This window comes from Mustela nivalis (assembly GCF_964662115.1).
Source record: "Mustela nivalis genome assembly, chromosome: 11".
Classification (NCBI taxonomy): Eukaryota; Metazoa; Chordata; class Mammalia; order Carnivora; family Mustelidae; genus Mustela; species Mustela nivalis.
In genome coordinates, this window is record NC_139030.1 from 74,318,139 (window position 1) to 74,340,671 (window position 22,533).

Sequence of the window (22,533 nt, forward strand, 5' to 3'; positions counted from 1 at the left end):
CTGCCCTGACCCCCTCCTTCTGTCTTCCCACTTCTCCAAAGCTGTGCTGACATAAGCCCAATGAGCAGACACAGGACCATCACAGTTCTTGAATCAGTTCCCCATCCAGAGAGGACAGAGAAGCCCAGACTCTGCACCTCCTTCTCTTCTCTGCTCCTGGGCTGTAATCTGGCCAATCAGGATGCCTGGCCGCTCATTCTCCTTTCCCAGCCCCCTAGACTGTCTTGTCCCAATCCCAGGACTCCTGAGTCTGTTTTGTGCCTCCAAGTGTGCGGACTTTCGGCCTCTCCTGCACCTGGCACCCCCAACCCCTGGCAGGCCTCGGCTTCTGCCTGGGTGTTGCTGAGCTAACTGGCCTCCGCACTTCTCTCCCCTGTTCGATGTCATTGCAAAACGGTCATTTACTAAGCCACATGTATGTCCAGCACTGAGCCGTGTGCTCCACAGAAACCATCTCCTTCCATCCCAGAAACACGCCTACGAGAGAAGGACTGCCTTTACCCCAATATTTCAGAAGAGGAAACAGAGGGTCGTCAGAATAGGACCTGGAGGAAGCCGTTGCTGCAGGAAGTAGGAAAACACCAAGAGAAGTATCTCAGGTCCTCGCAAGCGTAAAGAAGGCAAGGCCTGTAAGAGCCAGGAGTGAAAACCCACGAGAAGACAACAGACAACAGGGCCAGTGAAAGAGCGAGACCAGCCAGGTCAGGCAGGCTTGGAGCAGCATGAAAAACTCAGCGGTGAAATTCAAATCCACGTGGGAGGGGGTGAGAGCAAAATGGAGACCGGGCAGCAGGGGACCCTGCCTGGAATGTGGAGGAAACTGGCCAAGGCATGACCAGCAAGCGTGAGGAGTCAACAAACAGATCAGGCACGTCCTGTGGAGACCCACTGGAGGGCAGCTAAGTGTGGCAAGAGAAAAACAAGTCACCACTGTCGCAGAAACGTGCAGCTTATGGGTGGCAGCAGACACCAGCCATTTGAGAAATAGTTACCAAGTGCCCCCCCCCATGCCAATAGGGACCATTCTAGGACAGACAATAAATAAATCAAGGAAAGCAGGCAGTTACAAGTGTCACAGGGAAGATATAGCAGGATATGGGGATGGGGGCAGGTAGACATTTTTATAGAGTCATCAGGGAAGGCCTCTGGGGGGAGGCATATTTTCTTAGAGGAAAGAATCCCTTCTGTTGGGTGACTTTAAGTGGCCTTTTGTATATGTGAAAGCTAGACCCAGAACATCACCTTGAAAGGCAATCCCAAGCAAAGAGGTTAAACCATCAATAGGAAGCAAGTAATGGAGGTGCCTTCCCAGGCAGAAATGGCTGGTGTTTGGACTTTCTGTGGTTACAATGGGACAAAGGGACACTGAACTCCAGGATGTCTGGCACAGGATGCAGCACAAGGCATGTTGTGGGGGGCGGCAGGGAAAGGGAGCCAGTGAGTCCAGCAACACGGCTCAGGTCACAGGTTCAGAGAAGGAAGAGTCAGAGACCACAGGGGTCTGATCACGGCTTGGGGGTGCTGGAGGCAGTGAAACTTGATGTTCAGTTTAAAGTTTTCATTCTCTGCTTTGAAATTCCCCTAGGACAACCCAAACCTCTGCATGTTGGGACACTTTGAGCTGCAGGTGACAGAAAACCCCAATTCAGTTACTTGAACAAAAACGAATGCTCTCACAAACAGGAAGACAAGAGGCACGGTGGCGATCACGTGGGCTGATTCTGTCCAGTTCATTCAGAGGCATCCTTGGGGACGCAGGTTCATGGCACCTGTCTGCTCTGCCCTCCGCATACCCGCCTCCCTCCCCAGCCGCCTCCCCTTTGGCTTGCGAGATGGGAGCAGTAGCCCCAGCTGCTCCACACTATAACAGCTTCCGAAGGTAGAAAAGGGACCATTTCATCCTTGTATCTCTTTCTAAGACAAACAAACTTTTCCCAGAAGCTCCGTGTGGGGGGAGCTTCCCTTCACATCTCCTTGGTTACAATTACATCCTAGTCTCGGGCCTGAGCCCACCCCCCACAGCTGGTGTGGGCCCCCTGTGAGCTCTGCTTTGGTAGCTAAGAGCAAATGGGTCCACTGGCGGCGGGCGGGGGGAAGGGTGTGTGTGTGTGTGTGTGTGTATGCTAGGAGCAAGGCAGACCAGCAGGCTTGAAGCAAGGACCGGCAGGGACAAAGTGCACAGGGACACAGGGACGGGGTGCGGAGGGGAGGGCAGAGAAAGCGGAGACGGTCATCTGGAGGTTCCATTGTCAAAGAAATAAAATAACGACAAATAAAAGAGCTGGATTAAAAATGTACTCCAGGACCAAACAGAAGAGCAGTCTGAGCCGAAGAAAGACCCACATTTGGAGACGGAACGGGCTGCACACATTTTCAGGAACTACCGACAAAAGGAAAATGACAAGAGTAGGAAAAAAACTCCCACCCGCTTCAAAGCAGGAAAGAAAACAAAACAAAACAAAACACAAAAACCTGGTTCCATATATGAGAACCAGCACCAGGCTGGCCTTGGGTTTTGTATTTGGGGCTGGTTGTAATAACGCGCATCTGAAGGCAGCAGAGCGATGCCTCTGGAGAATCTGGGGGCAACAACAACAACAAAAAACTTGGTCCTCAACAATTTTTATCTCCACCAAATTCCCTTTCGAAGGCAAAGGAAACTCGGGATGTTTGCCGCTGCCCGTGTTCAATAGCAGATACAAATAAAAAAATAAAATTAATTTTAAAAATATGCAGGCTTCTAGGGGCGCCTGGGTGGCTCAGTGGGTTAAGCCTCTGCCTTCGGCTCAGGTCATGATCTCGGTCCTGGGATCGAGCCCCGCATCAGGCTCTCTGCTCAGCAGGGAGCCTGCTTCCCTTCCTCTCTCTCTGCCTGCCTCTCCGCCTACTTGTGATCTCTCTGTCAAATAAATAAAATCTTAAAAACAAATAAAAAATAAAAAATATGCAGTCTTCTAGGTCATGGCCACTGGGGTGTGAAGGGACTGCTGGGTCCCCGCAGTCCCCGCCCAGCCCAGAGCCCTCCGCGTGGCCATGGCTGAGCCCGTCTTGCAGGGCGGGTGGCCCTGCATGTCTCCTGTCGCCTGCACCTTCGCGGCTCTATCCCGTTGTGCAATGTCAGGAAGTGTGTGTGAGAGCCACATCCTTTGCCCGGGCGGCTCCGACGGAATCTTTACTTCACTGGGTGACCACTCAGAACAATAACAGCTGCCACCCTCTTCCTGAACCTAATAACAATGGCTCAGCCCTTTACCCTCCAGGACCCTTATGACAACGACTTTTAGAAAGTTGTTTTGTTTTCTGTCTCCAAAAGCCACACTTGCCCTGGTGACACAGTCACGGCCACTGTCAGGGACCAGGAACTGAGTCAGAGCCTCTCGCCCAGGCTGCTGGAGCCTCTGGGCCTTTCCTCCAAATGGGGAAAAAAGACTGAAGGAGTCTGTGAGGCAGTTTCGAACTCCCTCTCCACCTCAACGTGCTGGGAAGCTTGTGTGTGTTCCTGTCTTAAACACTCAGTATCCTGGACGCACAGGAAGTTCATGGCGAGCCCTGACGTGATAGTCCGGGGCAGCTTTTATTTTCGGCTTTGTTCTTCTTGGTAGGAAGGATGTTAGAAAGAGAGCAAGGGTTGAGGGGTTGTAGGCATACAGCCAAAGGGCCCTATTTACGTGGGTTTGGGGGCAGTCCCTTCTGTGATGTGTCTGAAGGCTGCTGTTCTCGAGTCTCCTGCCGGAGTCCGCTCCTACCCTTCGCACTGATCGTTACCTTCCCAGGGAGGAGGGCCATTTTGAAAGGCCCAGAAGCCTAACAGACTCTGGAGGAGGGTCACTTCCCTTTCCAAGTCAGAAAAGGAGTTTACAAGAAATGCAACTCTGAGCATGGGAAACTCAGGCCGGAGGGGTAGAGCAGACCTGTCTGCCCCTAGCTGCCCACCCCCCGAGGACCAGAAGGTTCTCAGGATTGGGGGGCCAGAAAAGCTGTTGATCAACCAGTCCCATGATAATTCTGCAGGCTCCTGAGGTAACTGAGGCAGAGAAATCCACAGCCCAAGGGGCAGAGCTGAGAGAGACTGATGACCACAGCACCTGCCCTCTTCTCGCCACCCCTAGGCACTGCCTAGAACCTTCTAGAACATTGCTCCCACTATCACCCACCTCTACCCCTCCATTTTCTCTTGTTCCTCTTTCTCTTCTCATCCATTTCTCTTTCCTTCTTTCCTTTCTCTCCGTTGTCTTCCTCCCCTTCCCTCCATCTCTTTGTCTTCCATTTGTCCTTCCCTCCCTCACCTGAGCAGGAGGTAGGACTGACTTATGGGGGTCAGCAGAGGTGGTTGTTTTATTTGACATCTGTTTCCTCCCAGTGAAGAAAGACGGCAGAGGTGGAGGTGGTGGTGGTGGGTCCCCCCCTGCCAGTCACTCACCCGGGTGGGTGTTTTACACATCGTCGGCTTTCCTGCCTTTGTTCTAGGTACCTCACTGATCAACCGCAAGGGCCAGAGGCCACTTTTGAACAGAGGCCATTGACAACCATGGGAAGGAAAGGAGGCCTCTCTCCCCGAGAGGTGACACCTCCCTGCTTCTGTACCCTTCTCAGGGATCCAACACCCAGCCAGGTCTGGACACACTTTCTGGGGTGGAGACCTGGGGGTGAGCTCCGCCTTCTGCAGGCCTCAGCTACCTTCATACTCGCAGCAGGGGAGGGGAATGAAGCTACAGCCTTCCCTCCCCCTCTCTGAGTTCCCCAAAGTCTGAGAAACGTGGAGAGAGAGCAAGGCCCTGGAGGGTCAGGATCGCTCCTCTTCCTGACCCAAATGGAATGGTCATGCGCCATGACACACAGACCCACTGCCTGAGGTCCTTCTGTGATGATCGGAGGTGGGGTGGCTTTTTGGTTTTGTCCAAAAAGACAGAAGCCCCAGCGAGAAAAGCGGAGGGAACTCAAGTAAGAAAGAGAGTCAAGCCGCCGGTGCTTTCTTTGGACAAGTTTTTCAAGCCAGATTCTAATTTTAGGGGCCCCACACTGGTGGCAATAAGCAGACTCAGGTGTAAGGAATGAGTTATTTAGAAACTGTGGCTCGACTCAGAAAAGAGTATGAGGTTTTGCCTCGACATGAAAAGAGGAACCAGGGTTAAAAATAAGCAAGAGTGGGTCAGGACGGAGAGCCGGTCGGATCTCTTATTTCACCTCCTTGCACATGAGTCTCAGCATGCTACCCGGGAGCCTTCTACTTCTGTGATCTCAGGAAGGTGTCGTGTTTTTATGGGAAGGTGTATCCTTCGGAGGGGAAGCTTCCACAGACTGCCTGGGCCCCACAGATCCCTGCACCCTGGTTCCCTGCTGTGGGCCACCCAAGAGGCCACAGGCCCAGGCCTGGCCCAGCCCTCCGGTCCAGCAGGGCCCCAGCTTTTCTACGAAGACTGCCTGCCCATCACTCTGGTTGAGCATGGCCTCAGGTCACCAGCTCTGTCCTCCTGCTCTGACTGTGGGGGCGGGCAGCTGCTTGGGCACCTGGCTGACAAGCCAGCCTGTGGCCCCTGAGTGACCCGTGCAGAGAAAGCTGTTGGTGGCTGAGCCACCCAGATCCCCTCTGGGGACTGGTAACTGAGAAGGACACCTGTCTCGGGGAGAAGAACAGACGGGCAAAGGGGGGCTGAGGCATGGCGGGGCACACTTGGGGGGGCCTCTGGTCCCAGGCCAGGCCTTTTCCCTCACAGGCTGCCCACTCCTTACAGGGGTCAGTCAAAGCAAGGCTCCGCTCTTTGATACCCTGAAAGCCTGATGAGGCCCCAGATTCTGAAACCACCTCGGGACAGGGAGCAACTCCCGGGAACACACAGCCACGGTGACAAGGACGTAAGGGTGAGAGGGGGACATGCCAGGCTCAGTCAGGGCCTGTTTGCAGGCCGCGGGTATAGCCATGCGCACAAGAAGCCACAGAGTTATGTCTTTTCCAGCTCAAGGCCTAGTCATACTTGAAGTCGTCTTCACTTTGAAGGAATAGAAGAAACCACAAGGGGAAAAAAGATCAAAAGCATTGACCAACTTTTAACTTAAGAGAGTTGATACTCCTTTCAGCAAACCGCCTGTCAAAGGTGCCAACCTGGCCAGGAAAGCTCACAGCATCCTAGACTCACACAACACCGCGGAGGCTGTGGGGGCCCATGGCCCGCCCCACACAAGACTCCCCTCCGGGGAGACCACCGTGCCCATGACAAGCAGCTGCCAAGGACCTGAAAGGACCGTCTGATGCTCGGGGTGCCACCATTCATCCCTGGTGACAGGGCTGAGATATGTGGGTGCCCCAGACGCACAAGAAACATCCAAATGGATATTCTTCAGATCCTGGTGCAGACACCCACCGGGAAGGATGAAGCAGCCCAGAGGACTCAGCCTGACCTCTATCGGGTGGGGTGACACCAAATGAGCCCAAACTGGCATCTCCCAGAAGCCCCTGCCTCAAAGAGCCCCAGCTGCCCAGGTACGTAGCTTTGAAAGCCCCGGGGTTGGTTTAAGTACCCCCTTAGGGTCTCATTCTCTGACTTAGTGGCTCACTTGAAGCAATCCCTTTGGCCCCTGTCATCTTCCCAGAGGTGTTCTACTCCACAGGCCTTCACCTCCTTGAGGCATTTTCAATGACAAGTGTCCCCAACACCTTTCTGGTGTCCTGCCCTCAACGGCATCCTAGCTCTGGCCAAAATGTGTCGTTCCCTTCACATTTTGGAATCTGTGATCATGCCCCACCTCTCCTCCACTTGGACTTTCTTTTCAGCTAAACCCCACAGGCCCTGTGGCTGTCCTCCATGACATGGCATCCGAACCCTGGTCCATCCCTGCCCTTTGCTGGGCACATGGGTGCAACTTTTTTTGGTGCCTCTGACCACAGTCCGGAGAATGGAGCATGACTCCTCTGCCCCCACCCTGAGGACATCTCCTTTGTTCTGACACCACCCCCCACCCTTAATGCAGCCAGATAAAAATAGCTCCCTGGGCCTCCACACCACTCCGTCTTTATGCCTTGTGGTCACACAGAGCCCATGACGTTTGTCATGCAAACTCTGGGGGGTGGGGTGGGCTTTTCAGACTCAGCCTTGGAAAGACTTGCCGCAGCCAATTCTTTGTTAATGTTTAATAGCAAGTTTTACACACTTGGACTCTACACGGTGCCACCAGGTGCCACGAGCTTCAGTCAGCCTTTGGCAGAACAGGTGTCTACAAATGGAAAGCACTGTTTTGTGTTGACCCATTGGGCGATCATCTAGGCCCTCAGATAAAACTGGTCTGTTCTCCTAGAAGTTCCTCTCCTCTCTCTCCCTCCTGGACCACCGACCCTTACTCAGTTGAGCTCACTGCAGAAAATAAGCAACAAGCTACAATCCCTTTCCATTGTCTCCAGGCACCCTCCCCCAGTGGAGTGGGGTCTCCGCTTACCAACCAAGCCACCCCCACCCGCAGACTTCTGGGGAGAAAGAGGCTTAGCCAGGCCCTCATGTCCGTGTGTTTGGGGCACATCCTTTCTTTTCTGTCTTCTTCCTCTCTGTCCCTTTCTCTGCCAATACCAGCTCTACTCAGGGCCAGATGTCCAGCTTGACAAAGGGCTTACCTGGACAGTGAATTTATCATCTTCATTGGGCAGAATCCTGTACGTGTAAACACAATTCCGGTATCTGAAATAGACCAAAAGCTTCGTTAGAACCCATGTGAGGGAATTCATTTCTCTGGGAACTGAAAAGACAGGAATCCCTGACATGGCTCGAAGAAGCTAAGCATGACTCTGAACTTTGGAGCTGACCATTCCAAGGTGGAGATCAGCCGTGACATCAAGCAGCCCCAGTCTGAGGACCCTTCCCTCTGCCCCCTGCCCACCACTCAAGGAGTTCCAGGAAAAGCCATGTGGGGTCTTTTGGGCATGATTTACATGGGCACTTGACAGCTGTGTGGTTTGATTTAAAGGTATCTACCCTCAAGACATAACTTCAAGAGTATTTAGCCCCTCCAGGGTGTCTGGCACTTGATTCAACATTTGTATGTGTTCTTTTACTAGATTTTATTTTATTTTATTATTATTATTTTTCAATGTGGGGCTTGAACTCATGACCCTGAGATTAAGACCTGAGCTGAGATCAAGAGTCAGCTGCTTAACCAACTAAGCTACCCAGGCGTTCCTCTTTAACTAGCATTTAAAGTTATACACTAGTTTAGGGACACTTAGGTGGCTCAGTCGTTGAAGCATCTCTCTTCATCTTAAGTCATGATCCCAGGGTGCTGGGATGGAGCCCCACCTACTTGTGATCTCTCTCTCTCTCTGTCAAATAAATAAATAAATCTTTAAAAAAAAGAGAGAAAAGAAAAAGAAATGTCTCCTCCCCCTTCTGTTGAGCCCTGCTTCTTTGATTTACTACTCCTTTTTGTAACTCATCCCAGAACTCTTAAATGTACACTCAAACTTATATATATACATATCTTTTTTTTTTTAAGATTTTATTTATTTATTTGACAGACAGAGATCTCAAGTAGGCAGAGAGGTAGGCAGAGAGAGAGAGGAAGGGAAGCAGGCTCCCCGCTGAGCAGAGAGCCCGATGCGGGGCTCCATCCCAGCACCCTGAGACCATGACCTGAGCCGAAGGCAGAGGCCCAACCCACTGAGCCATCCAGGCGCCCCTATATTACATATCTTTTTAAGTGCACATAATATCACCATATATATGTTGTTCTGACATTTGCTTTTCCCACCAAAAAACATATTTTACAGGTCTCTCCAACTCACATCCCACCATGCAGTTATATGATCATTTATTTGACTGGCCCATGATGACGGCTGGGTAATTACTTTTAGCTTTTTACTCTCCTAAACGGTGTTGCAGTGAGCCTCTTAGCGCCTAAGTGAGCCTCTTAGCGCCTACACCTCGTGGGATGGCTGAAGTTACAGATGCAGCCTCCCCATCAGTGCGATGGGGACCCTAACAACCCCGGCCATCTGTCGCTGTGTCCACTGAGTGAGTTAACGTGGGAGGAGCATTTAGAATAGTGCCTGGAACACGCCGGACCCTGCACGTGCTGACATTTACTAGCGGCTGTGGGGAGATCACCACCAGGAGAAGAGCCGCACGAAAGACGTGGGCTTTGTGTTTTGAGGGAGACTGACGGGACTGATGATCACCGCCCTGCGAGGCTGTCTATGTCACTTTTCTCTCCCACTAACCGGATATGTCTGTTTCCCCACCCCCTGCCAGCAGGCTGCTATCAGACATGTTAATCTTTGCAAATCTGAGAGGTTAAAGAAAAATGAGTACTCACTTTAATCTGCCTTTCTTTATGAGAAAGGTTGACTGTGTTCCCATGTTTCACTATTCGTCTTTCTTTTTCTGAGAATTTCTTTTCATGTGTTTGGCTTACTCTATTTTTTTTTTTTTTAATCACCTTTTGCTTATTTATTTGTAAGACTTCGATACATGCCGCAATATATTTTGGAATTATTTATTGTTGACGGTGTTGGTGGATTTTTTTTTTTTTAAGGCTGTGTAGAGATTAAATGATTTTATGTGGTCAAGTTTTACAATCTTTTTTTGGCTTTTGAACCAATGGATGTTTCAAGAAAGTTTTGGAGAATATTTTGGGTAATTTTGCTTCCACCCGGCTCTTCATTTCTCGCAGGGAAGTTTCTTTTTCTGTCTTTGTCTCGTCTCTGAATGCTCATCACTGTGTACCCTGTCCTGTGTCCAGAGCCCGAGAGGAAGCCACTACTGGCTTATTTCAGAGTCAGCAAGGATGACTCTCTAGGGCACTGTCACCTCACCTCCTGGAGATGTCCCAGAAATGGTGAATCGCCCCAGACCCCCATCTCCCCCTTCCTCCCACCCCAGCCTCAGCCCCCTTTGCAGAGCCCTGGGGTAGCCCCACCCTGCCCGGCCCTTATCTTCCTCTTCCACTGCTTGTTCTCAAGACACTTCCGCTGGTAGATATGCAAATGAGACCAGGCCCAAAACAGTCTTTCTTGGCTGAGGGCAAAGAAGGGGAGCAGGCCCCAAACATCAGCCTTGCAACAAAAAGAAGAGGGTCACCAGGACAGGGGCAGAGACAGCTGCACACGACAGGAAGGCCCTTTAGTTAATCAAATGTGGCAGACAAGCCGTTCTGGCTTTTTCAGAGAGGTTCTAGGAACACTGAAATGTGAAGGGGTTCCAGTTCCATGTGACCCAGACAGATCAGAACTCAGAAGCGAGTACAATAGAAAGAGAGGACACTCTCCCTTAGACAGTGACATCTCAGCAGCCACCACACATGGGGCTGGACACACTGTCCCTGCAGCTGGGTCAGTTCACAGTCTGGGAGGGAAAATGTACCGCGTCACCACGCCCTGCACGCCCCGCCCACCGGAGATGGGCTGTTCCAGACTGCATGAGGGGGAAAAGGGGCTCTGCAGGCAGGTGAGGGGGCTCCCCAGCCCTCCCCCACCACTCCTCAGCAGCTGCACTTTACTCTGGTCCCAGACGCATAAACATGTACAAATACACACACATACAAACAGAGAACACGCATGTATACATGTACATACGGGTGTGTACACACAGATGCGTGACCTACATGTATACACACAGGCGCACAGTCTTACACGTGGCGTGTTTAGTGAAGGGTCCACGACAAAATCCTCTTTGACAGCAGCTGCCCTACAACGTAATCCAGACGGCGCACGCACTACGACAGTCTCGTACAGCCCTTCCCAGCTCTTTGTGGGGATTTAGCAACAATTTAGGGGGCTAACCCCTTAGGTCCTCAGTTGCTACTCCTTCCAGGGACTGGGTTGCCTTTCAGGGCAACCATGTCAGGAAGAGTGCCCCCTGGAGACCGAGGTACGTGGGACATTGTTCCACTCTCAGGTGAAGTGGGGCTGAGAACAAATTTCCCACGTGACTGATAACATGATAACAGGTGCCCACCCTGTCCTAAGTGGGAAGAGGCTTCCTCTGAGCAGCACATTACTAGAGCAATCCTAATATGGTTTGGGAAGGTCTACTCAAGCACAAGAGGGCAAGCCAATGGAAGCAGAAAGAAACACTGTGGCATTTTTATTCTCTTGGATACATATGACTATTTCTACATGACTACTCCGGGCCAAGTGAACACGGACAAGTGGGCCCAGAAACATCTTCTACCATGGTGAGACTCATGGGGGTTGGGGGTATGAGGGGACAGAGAAATCAAACTCTAAAATTCAAGAACCTGGGGCACCTGGGTGGCTCAGTGGGTTAAGCCTCTGTCTTTGGCTCAGGTCATGATCCCAGGGTCCTGGGATTGAGCCCCACATCGGGCTCTCTGCTCAGAAGGGAGCCTGCTTCCCCCTTTCTCTCTGCCTGCCTCTCTGCCTACTTGTGATCTCTCTCTGTCAAATAAATAAATAAAATCTTTTAAAAATTTTTGAAAAATAAAATTAAATAAAGTTCAAGAACCTCATTAGTGTCTCTGTCTCACTCTGTCAATCGGCTTAGTGTGCTCTATAATTGTTTTTAAACCTGTTTGTAATTCTTATAATATATCAGTTCTAATTTCTGGTGTTGTTTGTACATTTTTTTTTTTCTGGCTTAAATGTTGTAGACTTCTGGACAAGATGGGGTGGGGGAACAAGGGGTGGAAACCCTGCATTCAAAAAGCCACTTGGACTGATAAAGAGACAAGAGAAAATGTATGTCAGCCCTAGGAACCAAAGGTGTTCACTACTTACCACCAAAACCTCAAAGAATCCAGCCAAAGAGAGTCAGAAAATGGATGAATTATAAGAGGCCATTAGTTCAGAAGAAAGAAGGTGAGAGGAGGCCAGGTGGCCAAGTGAAAGGTGGAGGGGAGGCAGCCAGAGTGCTGTTGGGGGTCTGTTGAGTACCTTGCCCCAGCAGCTGGGAGTCCAGCACATTGTTCCTTGTATGAGACCCCTGGGAGGAAGCCCACCTATCTGTGAGCCACACCACCCCTCATCACTTACCTCCATCAGCTGGATCTCAGATTGGGGCTCCCACCCCCATCCCTGCTGGTCTTTTATGTCTCTAGGAAGAGGATTTGGGCAGAAACCCACTCTGTTCTCCAAAAGAATCTGTTCCAACTTTTCCCAACAGTTCTTTGTCAGAAAAGAAAAGTCGCCAGACTTACGAAAACATTGCACCACTCCAAAGAAGGGCATCATTTTCCTAAGGACTCAAAGGTGTTCCTTCCATGTTTCATAGAATCACTACACAAAGAATAAAAGACATTTTGGCGAAATCTGACTTGAGAACTCAGTCCACCATTGCATCTCCGGCCCAGGAAGATCGATGGTAAAGTCTGAGCAGCGTGAGACGAGGAAAAGCGATCAGATGGGAAAACCCAGGAGTTCACGAGTCAGCATGAAACACCACATCTGAGGCGATAAACAGCAGCTCATGTCCTGGAGAATGCTAACAAAGAAGAAAAACTCAAGAAAGTCGGTACAGCAAGAAAAGACAGGGAGGGAACAAGAGAAATAGAGACAGAGCTCTGTCCTCAAACATAAGTAGAGGTTTCTGAAAACAGAGATAATTTTTTAAATAAAAATAAAAAACAAAACAGGTACTGAATCTAAGAGCATATGACTTGAAAAGCTGAAAATTAAGTGGCCAACCCTTGGGCAAATTGAATAAAGGAAAGAAAAAAATGTTCACCTTCTTCCTACCCGCCATCTAGACTGGGTCCATCATTTTCCATCTGCCTTGTGTCTGGGAGATGGACCGTGTGGGCTGCCTCACACAGGTCTGGCACAGGCAAGTGAGAGGAACACCTGAGGGAGGCATTTGGTCCCCTGACCCCACCCTACCTCCAGCAGAAGGCCTGATGACAGCCTGTCCTCTGGCTCTTTAGGTATGAGAATGGGTTCCCCAGGTTGCTAGTTCCAGGCTGTGCTGCCTTCCCTGTCAAACCTCTGGATTAAGCCATCTCTTCCCTGCTAGGAGCCCAGCGAACACAAAGAGGAAACAAAATCAGAAAGAGAAAAAGAAGAAAGAACAGTAACAAAAGAGAAATCTGAAAATTACAGAAAACTATGTACAACTGTGTGTTAGAACACTCAAAAAGCTCAACAAATGGACTGTTCTCTGAAAAATAAAGATAACTTACTGAAAGTGAAACAAGAGATAGAAAACAAAAATCAATCAACACCAAAGAAGAAACTGAAGCAAATATTTGAAAATTATCTCTGGGGATGCCTGGCTGGCTCAGTCAGTGGACCATGCAACTCTTGATCTTGGGGTTGTGAGTTAGAGCCCCATGTTGGGTGTGGAGATTGCTTAAAAATTAAGTAAAAATAAATAAATAAAAATGGTCTCTGTAAGTGGCTCTGAGGAAAAGCACCTCTGCCAAACTTTTTTTAATATTTCAAAAAAATCAGATAATAATGATGTCACATAAATGTCTCCATGTTTTATCATTTCCATGGCTCTTAAACCTTTTTTTTTTTTTTAAGATTTTATTTATTTATTTGACAGAGATCACAAGTAGGCAAAGAGGAAGGCAGAGAGAGAGGGAGCAGGCTCCCTGCTGAGCAGAGAGCCCAATATGGGGCTCGATCCCAGGACCCTGCGATCATGACCTGAGCCGAAGACAGAGGCTTTGACCCACTGAGCCACCCAGGCGCCCCCATGGCTCTTAAACCTTAACTTGACCAAAATCATATAAATCAATATCACCTATGAGCATATATACAAAAATTCTAAATAAAATTCAGAATACCAAAAATATTAATATAATCAAGAACAGAACAGTTCATTTTAATTCTGCGAAAGAGGTTAATGTTAGGGAGTTTATAAATTTAAGCTATTATGCCAGTAAATGAAATAAGGGAAACAACATAATCATCTCAATAGATATTAAAAAGGCATCCCATCAAATTAAATACTTAGTCATTCAAAACTTTATAAAACTAGGAAAAGAGGGGTCCTCGTTTGACACGACAAAGAGTGAAAATTCACTTTTATCAAGAGCTAACTTCGTGTGGATATTATATCAAGTCCTTCCCAGGCAGTGTCATGTTTGACTCTCACAGAACCTCCTGAGGTACATCTCTTCTCTTCCCAATATCCTCCACTGCAATGTTTTAGAAATACTGGCCAATGTAGTAAACTATAAAACCTTAATCAGAGTTCTAAGTACCTGGAAAGTAGGCCACAAAATGATCACAATTTATATATAACATGATGGTCTCTCAAGAAAATCCAAGAGAAGCAAATGAAAAACAGTTTGAAATAATGAGGAGTAAGTAAAATGGCAGAATAAAAGTTAAATTTATAAAAACCTATAAATTCCCTGTATGTTATCAGTTACCACAAAAGGGTAACTGGAGAAGAAAAGGTTTCATTTACAAAAGTAACAAAACTATAAAGTAATCAGACGTAATCCTAATGAGAAATAGAAAGGATCTATAGAAAGAAAACTACAAGATTTTAAAGAAAGGAATGTGTACTTATCATTAAGACTAATACTAAAATATTCCTGGGATGTCTGGGTGGTGCAGTCAGTTAAGTGTCTGCCTTTGGCTGAGCTCATGATCCCAGGGTCCTGGGATCGAGTCCCAAATTGGGCTCCTTGCTCAGCAGGGAGCCTGCTTCTCCCTCTGCTGCTCTCCCTGCTTGTGCTCTCTCTGATACATAACTAAATAAATAAATGACTAATACTAAAATGTTCCTTTCCACAAGTTATATTATGGATTTCCTGCCATTGGAATTGAAGTCCCAACTGTATTTTTTCCAACTTGACAAAATTCCTAGCTGGTTCACCTGGAAGAAAACTCAAAAACAACAGATAAGAAAATCCTAAAATAAAATAACTTACAAAATTGCGGTGATGTATTTGGCATAAGAAAACCAGACATACGTGGAAAAGGGTAAACAGGCAAGAAAGATATATATAATACTTAATATACAGGAAAAGAAGACTCAGAAAAGGCATAAATCCATTTAGTCAAAGTTTCTGAGAAAGATGATTGGTTACTAAAAAAATACACATACACCTTTGTCTTACACCATTCATTGAATCACTGATTTAATTCCAGAGAGATTAAAGTGTTCAATGTAAAGACAAAAAGAAAAACAAAAACCAGAAATAAAATCCCCAAAAAGCCTATCATTCTTCCATCTGTTTTTGCCAAATACCTTGCATGGGATATACACATTTGTTCAATCCACCGGCCGCCACTACTACGTAGCCATTCTCAGCCCTGCTTTTCAGATGAGGAAACCAAGACCCCATAGAATTGCTGGAGGCTGGACAGGCACAATCATCCTTAGCCCGAGTCTATCAAGTTCCACAGACCCTGTCCTAACCCTCCCACCTCCCAATGGGGACAGAAACAAACAAACAAACAAAACAAAATAGCTGTGCATGGACACTTCACATTGAAAAGCAAAGGAGAAAAAAAATCACAAAGGAAAAAGACTGATAGACTTCATGAAAATTTACAATCTCTGAATGTCAAAGAAATCATAAAGTTTAAAGGCAAACCACAGTGCAAATATTTGCAACAAAAGTGATCTAAGGGACAGCTGGGTGGCTCCTTCGTTAAGCTTCTGCCTTCGGCTCAGGTCATGATCTCAGGGTCCTGGGATGGAGCCCCAAGTCCAGCTCCCTGTTCAGCCTGCTTCTCCCTCTCCCACTCCCCCTGCTTGTGTTCCCTCTTTGGTTGTCTCTCTCTCTGTCAAATAAATAAATAAAATCTTAAAAAAAAAAAGTGATCTAAGGTCTTCATGCAAACAGGTACCAGAAAAACCACAGCTTCATAAGAAAAATGGCAAACAGAATGCACAACTCATTCTCCAAAGACAAATTATGAAGGTCAACAGTCCTACCAAACAAGTTTCCTGGGACTGCCACCAAGAAATGCAAAGAAAAAGGAACAGAAATGAAACACTTTCACCTTGCAACTTAATAATGTTTTTTTAAATTTCTTTTCAGCGTAACAGTATTCATTGTTTTTGCACCACACCCAGTGCTCCATGCAATCTGTGCCCTCTCTAATACCCACCACCTGGTTCCCCCAACCTCCTCCCCCCCCCCGCCCCTTCAAAACCCTCAGATCGTTTTTAAGTGCAGATATTTTTAAGTGCAAATATTCAGTCCAGGAGACCGGAATGAGGTGAGCACCCCTCATACAGCCGGCCATAACACAAAATCGAACAAAATTTCTGGAAAGTGATTTGTCCTTCTGTATCAAGAGACTAAAAAACTTTTCAGCTCTTTGATCCGGTAATTCCACCGCTGGGAATCTGTAACCAGAAATGTCACATCTGCACTGAGCCCTTCATCACCATCATGTTTGTAACAACAAAACGCTGCTGGTAACTTAAATGTCTGACAATACAAGACTTGCTTCAGAAGTTACAGCACATCATGTAATAGAATTTTGGCACCTGTTAAATATGATATTTAGGGAAAAGAATTTTAACTAACCAGGAAAGGTTAGCATTGCTAAAAAACACAAACCAAAATGACATGGTTAGAGCTAAATATATAGTACAGAGATTTATCTCTCTCTGGGAGAAAGAGGAATGCAGAGAGAGAATATACACCCACGAATTAACAGTATTTATGTTGGTCTCTCGGCAATTGGGTAATTATTTTCCTCCTTTACACTTTGTGCCCTTCATATATTATATTTAATGGTGTATTTTTTAAAAAGATTTTATTTATTTATTTGACAGACAGAGATCACAAGTAGGCAGAGAGGCAGGCAGAGAGAGGAGGAAGCAGGCTCCCTGCTGAGCAGAGAGCCTGATGTGGGGCTCATCCCAGGACTCTGGGATCATGACGTGAACCAAAAGCAGAGGCTTTTGGAGCCACCCTGGCACCCCCTTAATGCTGTATTTTTTTTTTAAGTTACTTGAAAGGGACACGGCAGTGCTTATTAGCAGATCTAGTTCTACGTGGCCTCCGATGCCAGCAATGGCCTCACAAGTGGTCTCCTCTTCAGAGGCCAGGTGCCTGGCTGGTAAGTGAGGAGGCTAGAGCAGCGGACCATTTTGGAGCCAGCCCTACCTGAGGTTATTTTTAAAAAGTAGCTGAACCCAAATTGTTTGGGTGCTGGTACTTGTTAAAACTATATATATATATATTTTTTTCATTTTTATCTTATTTTTTTTTTTAAAGATTTTTGTTTATTTGACAGAGAGAGACACAGGGAGAGAGGGAACACAAGCAGGGGGAGTGGAGAGGGAGAAGCAGGCCTCCTGCTGAGCAGATGTGGGGCTCCATCCCAGGACCCTGGGATCATGACCTGAGCTAAAGGCAGATCTTTTTTTGTTTGTTTGTTTTGGTTTTTTTTGAAAGATTTATTTATTTATTTATTTGTCAGACAGAGATCACAAGTAGGCAGAGAGGCAGGCAGAGAGAGAAAGGGAAGCAGGCTCCCTGCTGAGCAGAGAGCCTGATACAGGGCTTGATCCCAGGACCCTGGGATCATGACCTGAGCCGAAGGCAGAGACTTTAACCCACTGAGCCACCCAGGTGCCCCTGAAGGCAGATCTTAACAACTGAGTCACCCAGGTGCCCCAAGATGAAGTTTTTCTACTTAATGGACAAAGGGGGTGTGACGTGAGCATGGGAGAAAGGAAAGATCTGGTCCCCAGAACTGTGGGCTTGTTCTCCCCACTTCCCTCCAGGACAAGGCCTGCTGCAGCTACCCACACTGATCTCCACCTTATCTACAAGCTGGGCTCCCTCTTCAGAGCCTTAGGACTTCTGTCCCCTCAGGATCTCCCTCCTAAATGGAAACTAGTTAATCACTCTTAAGATGGCCGCCATTCCTTCTTGACTTTCTCTTCAATCTACCTGGTGCTTCTTCCTGGCATCCGTGCCCCATACCCCTCTCTCCCTCAGGCTTCTGGGCACTCAACCCTGGCCCCAGCAGCCACTGGACACTCATGCACCATTCAACTGTTCTTCCTGCCTTATCTCTTCGAGCGCTTCCTCCAATGAGGCCCCACATGACAGCTCACTGTCTCCTGGAGGCTCTTACAGGCCTCCAGGAAGTTCTTGAACTGACACTCAGGCCCAAGCTCTCCTCTTTCCTTCTGCTGCGGAATTTTCTTCACAGACGACCCATTCTCCCCTGCATCTGAGATGTCACTACTCACTCTATCACTTGTACGAAATAATAGCCAGTGGATGCTCATCACGTGCCTTGCCTTGGGTCACACACGTTGCCCACACTCTCCCATTTTACCCTCCCAATAATCCAATGACAACAACAGATAGACAGATAACCCTGTCTTTTTAAAAGGGCAGAGGACCCGAATACATATTTCTCCAAATAAGATAGAGAAATAGCCAAGCAACATGAAAAGAAACTCAACATCATTGGTCATTACGGAAACACAACTCAAAAGTCGCAACAAGAGGCCACTTCACACCCACCCTGGGATGGTTATTACCAAAAAGACAACGACAAAGCTGGGTAAAGATGTGGGAGCATCAGAACCCTCACACACAGCTGACGGGTACAGAAAACAGAGCCGCTTCTGTGAAAGCAGGGTGACAATCCCACAAAAAGCTAGAATTACCATAGGACCCAGCAATTCCTCCCGAGACCACCGAAAACACATGGTCTTTATGTTCACATAAAAACTTGCACACGAATGTTCACAGGAGCAATGTTCACAACAGCCCCCAAAATGGAAACAACCCACATGTCCATCAATTGATGCATGGACATGTACAGTGTGGTCTATCCACACAACAATTATTTAGCCATAAAAAGGAACACTCAGGATGCCTCACAGGTGAAATTAAACACATTGTGCTGGGTGAAAACAGCCGGACAGAGGTGGCCACGTATTATATATGATTCCATTTATAATCCAAGGACTGGGCATGTCACCAGCGACAATGCAGGGTGGGGACAGGGAGGTTAGTGTCTCATGAATAGAACTCACACCAGATATGGCCAACCACAGAGGGCCTCCCCCTTAGGACAGTGTCTCAGCGCAGGGATTTGGGCAAGAAAGGTGGGCTTCCCCTCACTTCATCACTGGGGCAAGCAGGAAGGCCTGGTCAGGGGCACCAGTGCCATTTCTCCACCATGCTTGGGCTCACACTTCAGGAGCGGGGACCACTCAACGAAGAAGCACCAGGGTCTGTGCTCATGTGAATGTAACCTGTCAGGTAGGCCAGCTTGCAAAACACACAAAAGCCAGAGCCTGTTTTGGTTCCAGAATGCTGGGTATGGGCCCAGAAAACCTGGAGACACTTGACTGGACCAGGCTCTTCTGAATCACTTCAAATAGAAGATGCCAGTGACCCATTCAACACACAGGCCTTCACAGGCACACCACTCCTGCCTGCCTTCAACCTGGAGAGAAGACTGAAAAGAGTAGCCCTTGGACAAGCTGTTACGTAAAGGGGATTTCAAGAGCCCGTGATCCTTTAGCTCTGGCTGCTGACAACTGTCTGGGCCAGCATTTGTCCTCACTTTCTGTCAACACCAAGTATGAAAACCAATAGTTCTTTGCATTGCACAAAAATAAGCAATGAGCAGTGCAAACCTGACTCAAATGTTGGAAGGGGATTGGAGGAAGGGGGTCATGCCATGCATTCTCACCACAGGATATGGCTTTACACCTCTCCTGGACATCAATGCCCTCCCACGACCCTTCTCTGTGCCTCTCCTTTCCAGGCCTCCCTGACCCCACACACACCTAGGCTGGCTGGCTCCCCTCCTTTTCTCTCTCCTGAGAATGGCCTGAGTTCAAGTCCTGACCCTGCCCGTTATCAGTCCTATAAACATGACAGGCCGCCTAACCTCTCTGGGTCTCAGCTTCCTCATCTGTAAAGTGGGGATGATGGGAGTCCTTCCTCCAAAGGCCATCAGGGACAGTGAGTTAATCCAGGTAAAGAACCTAGAATAGGGAGCCGGGCACACAGTAAGCCTTCAGGAGTCTTTTGGGTTATTTTTAGGCAGAAGAGGTGAGCAACCCCCTTCTCTTAGGGGAACAAGGCTTAAGACTTACTCTACCTCAGTGGCCCTATCACATTCTGGTGTCCCAACAAGAAGAATGCCTTCTCTGAGGGAACTTTTGGTGGCTCAGTGTCCTTCTAGTGCTTCTTTATCCTAGGGGCTGTGCTGACGAGGCCTCCGTCAAGGCTGCCTGGTACACTGTCCCTGGGAAGGCAACTGTGGCTGTGCCTGGGCACCTCAGGGGACAGAGGGTTGTTGTCATGAGGAAACCAAGACCACTTCCCTGCCCCGGCTGCCTAGACGGGGTGCTGGTTCCTGAACCAAAGGCTGTACACGCCTGCTCTTCCCCCAGGAGGAAAACCAACCCTTTCTAGTGCACTGTGGTGGGAAGGCCACCCAACTGGGCTTGTGGTGGTCCCAAAGAGACTGGGTCATCATTCTAGTTCGGCCTGTGCGGCCTGAGCAAGAGGAGGCTGACCCTGCTGACCCCAGGCCCCTTCCATGGAGGGACACCCCTACCCCCGCATCCCCAAAGGTATATCTCTTTTCTGCAGCATAAGCACCTGCAGGTAACACTGACCCCATGCAGACGGGCCACCCTAGCAGGAGAGGAGGGCGTGAGCTTGATACCCCTTCATGTCCCCATCCCAGATGGGTCGGACGCCCCCTCTAGGTGCCCCGTGGCAGCTTTGAGTCGGGTCAGGGGAGGCTGACGCTAGCCCCATCTGGACAAGCCGGCCGTCCCTCATGTTTTCAAGCCCCTTGTCACAAGATGGCAGAGCTAGACTCAAACCACGTGGCCAGCTGCCTGGGGTCTTCCCCCTCCAGCTCTCTGTGCCCAAGAAGGGCCTCTGGGATCTCCCTCCAGCAGGGCTCTCTGAGCTGTGGAGGAAAGGGCTGAGCTTTCCTGCCCAGGGGCAGGTGGTAGGGCTGACCTCTGGGGAGGAAATGTGGGTTTTCGAGGCCTGGGGTGATGGTGCGCTCTTGTCACGTGGGCGGCCCTGAATTGCAGCCTTGTCTTTCGGCGTCTCCCTCCCCCCTCCCTCATTTCATTTAAATAGTCAAATCCTATTCTCTTTCCTGGGCACCAAGGCCACCAGGGAGAAGGTGTACACAGTTCCTGGTGCTCCCAACACAGCAGCTTAGCTTCCCTGCTGTCCCCTCACTCACTGGCGGGCAGTGGGGAGAGGCTCCAGCCACTGGGCACAGGCAGAAGGAGGTCTTGGCATGCCTGGCCAGGAAGCCTTTTCCCTTGGATGTTTCTAGAGAGGGAGGGCAAGCTCCTGGTGGCTTCCTTCTGCAGGCCTGGCTCCCCGGGATCCCTGCGCTCCTAGCTGACTTCCAGACAGACAGCACTTGGGAAATGGAGGAAAGCCCAGCTGCTTTTCACCCTGTCAGGGTTCCTAGCACTAGGAGGAATCCAAGCGCTGGGGTCTGTACCTAAAAGGGCTTTGAGGATGGGAGCTTATGAGAAGAGCAGACATCTGTGGGCACCACGGACACCGTCCCTAAGAAACAGACCCTGTATCTTCGCTGCAACTCTGAGAGTAATTCAGTGCAGATGGGCAGAGGGGAGGACAGAGGGAGGAAGGAATACAGAAAACTAGGCCCAGACCCCAGCCTGCCACCAGCCAGCAGGGCAATGGAGCCAAAGGCCTCCCCTTTCAGAGCTCCTTCCACTCACTCGCAGTCTGGGGCCGAGGGACAAGAGGTTCGCAAGGGGCCTCTACACCCAGCCCTAGCTCTGGCTTGCCAGCGCGGAGTCAGAGACCGTGTCTGTAACCTGTGCACAACCTGAGCACCCTGCCAGAGCACCCTGACCAAAGGGCCGCTGGGAGGGTCCTGGAAACTCTCAGTGGGAGGCTCAGCCCACAGCTAACACCCACTAGCTTGAGCCGTCCACAGGGCAAGAGAGAGCCATGGGGGCCCAGTGGAGTCAGTGTGGAGTGTTCACATCCTTTCCAAGGCCCCACTGGCAGGTGCCCACAGAGGCAGTGCCTGCGGGGAAGTCCTGGGTCCCTTCCCCTGAGTGCAAAAGTGGGGGGTGGTAGGGGAAGTTGGCCTTGGGAGATGAGCCTCTGGTGCAGTCAGCATTTGACACCACTGGCCAGCTGCATCCTTGTCAGCACCCTGGCTTCTCTTGCTGTCCCCTGGAACCCTATGTTCACACTTGGCCTGACGGCGTTAGGAGCAGGGCAGCAAGGGTCCAGTTACCTGGGTGCATGCAGCCTCTGGGGGCAGATGGCCCTGGCTTTGACTGTCATCAGTCTCTGAGCCCATCAGAGCCTCAGTTTCCTCTTCTGTAAAGGGGACTGACAGGGGCCCTGCAGTTCAGGCTGCCGTGAGGATGAAATGGGGTAACAGCAAGACAAACGCTTACACTCAATGCTCAAAACAGGTCTGCGGTCAGTGACTTACTTCCCATCCTGCCTGTTCTGACTTTCTGCAAGTCCATGGATGCTACCTGAGAGGAGCAGGGGGACAACCTATCCCCAACAGTGCCTTGAGGGGTGGTGAGATGACAGGCCTGCAAGCGTGAGGGCCTTTTTCAGACATGGGTCAAACAAGGGTGTTTTAAAAAAGAACCTTCAGCA

General features: G+C 49.2%; 1 protein-coding gene and 1 long non-coding RNA gene across 3 annotated transcripts in view; one reads left to right on the forward strand and one right to left on the reverse strand.

The window, feature by feature from the left end:
* The window catches only part of INPP5D (inositol polyphosphate-5-phosphatase D), a 115,936-nt gene that overhangs the window by 87,876 nt on the left and 5,527 nt on the right, over positions 1 to 22,533 (reverse strand). For both annotated transcript variants that reach the window (XM_082690639.1, XM_082690640.1), the window contains one exon: positions 7,601 to 7,664. In XM_082690639.1, the coding sequence (XP_082546765.1) occupies positions 7,601 to 7,664 (64 nt within the window). The remainder of the gene's footprint in view (positions 1 to 7,600; positions 7,665 to 22,533) is intronic.
* On the forward strand, positions 4,657 to 9,547 carry LOC309844249. Its single transcript, XR_014300565.1, has 2 exons — positions 4,657 to 6,478; positions 8,750 to 9,547. It is a non-coding gene; the product is annotated as an uncharacterized lncRNA (long non-coding RNA).